General features: G+C 31.5%; 1 protein-coding gene across 1 annotated transcript in view; it reads right to left on the bottom strand.

Annotated features, from left to right (window-relative positions):
• The window catches only part of LOC110101065 (urease-like), a 15960-nt gene that overhangs the window by 9274 nt on the left and 2586 nt on the right, over positions 1 to 4100 (bottom strand). The window contains exon 2 of the mRNA XM_028699703.1: positions 2424 to 2558. Within this exon, the coding sequence (XP_028555536.1) occupies positions 2424 to 2558 (135 nt within the window). The remainder of the gene's footprint in view (positions 1 to 2423; positions 2559 to 4100) is intronic.

Raw genomic sequence — 4100 nt, 5'->3', positions numbered from 1 at the left:
ACATGAGGCAAAAATTTCCTCACCTAATTGAGAAATGATGAAAAGTTGAATTTCGGGGGCAAAATTCTAATAATGAGGGAAGATTTGTAAGACAAAAATTCAGGTATGTAAAAACTAGAATTAATTAAACATATCTTGAAATTTATTTTAAAATGTAAGGTTAATTTAATGTTAAATTAGTATTAACAGTTAAGTTAAAATAAATTAGTAATTAATGTTATTATTATAAATATTAAACCAAGTATTTACAAATAAAAAACATACGATTGTTCAATAGTTTCGTTTCACATTAATAGGAGTATATCTCTTCCCATTTGGTCTTTTCATATCAGTCTTCTGTTTGCGCGTGAAGTAGAAAGTGGAGTGGTCTTAGTAGAGTATGTGTGTGATAAGCAGAAAGGAGTGAGGGTTCGACTTGTGAAGGAAGGATTGGCTGTAGAAGTGAAGCAAGGAGTGGAGAACAGGGATCGGGTAAGAGCAGGTATTATTTGATCGGCTGCATTGTGAGTATAGAAGACGGAAGAGGAGCATATAGCGAAGTAGAATTTCTGTGATAACTTGCAGCCGCGAGAGAACAGTGGCATTGAGGAGAATTGGTTCTTGGTGGGTAAGAAGCAAAGAAACTTCTGCTGAGTGGAAGAAGATTTTGATGGGAGCTTGTGAGTAGTGGAATCAAGTACGGCTATGAGTGAAGAGTGATCTAGGTAAAGGACGATGAAGAGGAAAAAGTGAAATTGAGGGAATGGATTTAAGGTAAGTGATTTGATTATACTTTAATATTATACTAGTCTTTTAGATTTCTTAAAATCAGTAAACATTTCTATAGATAATTACATAAATTTTGTTAGGATTCAAATATAGAGGGGAGGTTACGAAGTAATTTACAAAAGAAAAAAGGGGCAATGTGTCAGAAATGAAGAGAAAACTTGCAAAGAGGTAAGAAATGCAATTTTAAATTTGAAAAAAAAAAAACAAATACTTTTAATTTTAGATACATAAACACTTGTAATTAAATGAACTGAAGGGTGAAAAAATATTAAGCTTATTCAATTTATTAAATATTTGTATACATCCAAGTATTCATTTATGAGCAACCACATTTAAGTTTGGATAATTGAAGTTTAAAATAAGATATAGTATGATATTTTAATATTTCCTAGTTGTTAATATTTTGGAAATAACTCATAGCATATTTTTATGAAAGCGATATAGTAGATAGATTTTTATATAAACATGTACAGACAACTAGTATGAATTCTAATTTCAGCCTAATGCATATCAAATTAGGAAATGTTGGCTGAAATGAGATAATACTTGTGTCGCAAGTGGGCAAGCAATTCCAAAAGAGATAAAAGAAACTCCATGTAATCAATGGCGATAATATCGGGTTTAAATGAGCTCCATTGAGCATTCTTATAAAAGATAACTATGTGAAAAATGATAACCATAACCTTAAACGGCTAATTATTATATTATGTACAGGCTTCAAATAAAATAAAATATGATCTTGAACATGTTTCAAATTGTTTTACAATTATTTTATGAATTAAATTAGTCATGATTTAAATTACATTAATCCCTATAATGTTTTATAAAATTTATTTATCTGAATTGCATAAACTTTCTGAACTTTATAGCTCATCATTTTTATATTGGCTGTTGTTACAAAAAAAGACAATAAAAAGTTGAAGCCAATTAGGCTTAGGTTAATAAATTTAGGTTTTATTGTTCGCAATATATGTGATTCTAAATCTGAGGTATGTAATTGTTATTCATCTGTGATGTTTTAGACTCTCTTAATGCCTTTGTAATTACTTTTGTGATACAATAGAAACTATTTAATGCTTCCTTTTATTCAAAAAATGTGTTGTTAGGAACATTATATATATGAAAATAATTAAAAGCATAAGATGTTGAGAACTATGAATGTTATGTTTTCTATGTTACATTTTGTGTTGCTGGTAGAGCGTATCACGGGTGTACAAAAGGAGGGATAATATTTCTTCAAGGCATCATGATGTTGCAATTGTCTTAATGAAAAGAAAGCCAAAAGAGAAGCTAATCTTGCCTTACTAACAAAAGCGATAGAATTGGAGCTCCCAGCCTTCCCGAAACCACCAAACATAGGCGACCTGCATTCATATAGTAAGTTAAAAAAATGAGGAAATGTAGAATAAATAATTTACTTAAGTGCTGAAGCTATCCAACACTTAAAATGATAGAATAAGAAATTTCCTTTTAAATGCAAGTATGTTCCTTAAGCTAAGGTTCTGTAAGTTACTTATAAATATGGATAGCCCAGGTAGAATCAATAACAAGTACAATACAAAAGATATAATTAATAGGAATGGGGAAGCAGTTTATAATATGCTTAATAATATTGAAAAATATCAGTTTTAACCACGAAGTAGAGGATTTTGTACCGGCTGTGGAGTGGGGATGCTAGCATTTGGGTCACCCATGTTGGCCCACGCAATAACACCACCTTTGATCACCATTTCTGGTTTTGCACCAAAGAAAGAAGGCGTCCACATAACAAGATCAGCAAACTTCCCAGCCTGTGCAAGTAGGTTTAATCATTCTAGAAATATGATATAACATTAATCAAAAGGGAGAAACTCTTAATTTCCCAATCTTGCGATTGATAATCAACCATCACTCATGAATATTCGAGCTTCATAAAAAAAAGGAAAAAAAAAAAGAACGAGGAAAAATTTAGCAGAAATAAGTTTTATTTGATTTAGGCGAGAATCATTTTAAAATTTTTTTATTGCATCAGGAGATGGAATCTCCATTCAATGAAAACAAGATAATGCAATAAAAAAATTTAACTAAGCATATGTGAGCTCTAAAAAGCTTACCCGGTTTTGTTAAAAGAATGTGGCTTCGGTTGTGATTTATATCTGGTTGAGATCATTAGATTCAACGAGATCTTTATCAAGGAAGCCAAAAGCATTTTGCATCTTTTTTCTTCCAAGCATTAGGGATGCATTAGGATGATTGTATGCAATATAAGTCCCTCTCATTATGATCCTCAATCCTGCAGAGCGATTAGATCACCATTGGCAAAGAGGAGCCTCTAAGCATTGCCTTTTGAATTTTGAGTGGAGGAATTTCTTTAGCCCAGTGAATGGATATAATAATATCCTTTTTTAGGGGGCAATGATGGCCTATTAGCCTAATCGCATCCGGCTTATAATCATTTTATTTGCAGCCATCATTGTGATATTCCATATCCTTTGATTTTGCAAGTTTGAAACAATAGGATAGATGATTTGTTTGGTTGGTGAACAATTTAGTGGCAAACTTTAAACTTAACAAATATGAACATTTTAGCATCGTGGCTAGTAATGCTGTCTCCATTTAAGGTAGGGAACCAAGACATTTATCTATCTCTTACAATCTTGAGACACTTGGAATCTTTGGCAGACAAACTGAGGCAAAAAAATCCAATATTGACTTAAATTAATTGTAATTTCTAATATGTTTTATTTTACTAGTGTCAGTAGCCTGTAGTGTCAAATGATAAACAAAATGACAAAGGAGAATGACTTATACTACCTGATCAACTACAACTTGCCAACGCAGTAAAGATCCTCATAAAAATAATCAGCCTGCCCAGATTAGAGGGATGAAGAAGCCTTATATTTATTGTACAATATTTATCGATGAATTATTGAATCATGAAAAGTCTACCTGTAAGAAATTAGGATGCCAATAAATGTCAACATGCCGGGTTTGAGCTTGACCCAAATTCAATCAACTCGAGACCGACTATTCAATAAACAGGGCAAAAAAGATGGATCCGAACCCGACCGACTTGCAACCTATTTTAATTAAAAAAATTATAACTTATTAACTGTATATTGTTAGACACTACACGCCTCTTTAAGCGGAAGTGTCGGTGCATCTTAGCCTTTAAGTTAAATCCATCACAACCTAGCTTTCTCATCACCTAATGAATACAAAGGTAAATGGAAAATCCAAAAAATCCATTTTTCAAGCTATAGGACAATACATGTATAAAAAGTAAATTAATTTGATGAATCATAAATGAAATTAAAATTTAGGGTAAATAATTTAAATATTAAATCAATTTT

Source organism: Dendrobium catenatum, unplaced genomic scaffold, assembly GCF_001605985.2.
Source record: "Dendrobium catenatum unplaced genomic scaffold, ASM160598v2 fragScaff_scaffold_1369, whole genome shotgun sequence".
Lineage (NCBI taxonomy): Eukaryota > Viridiplantae > Streptophyta > Magnoliopsida > Asparagales > Orchidaceae > Dendrobium > Dendrobium catenatum.
This window is presented reverse-complemented; position numbering and strand designations above follow the sequence as displayed.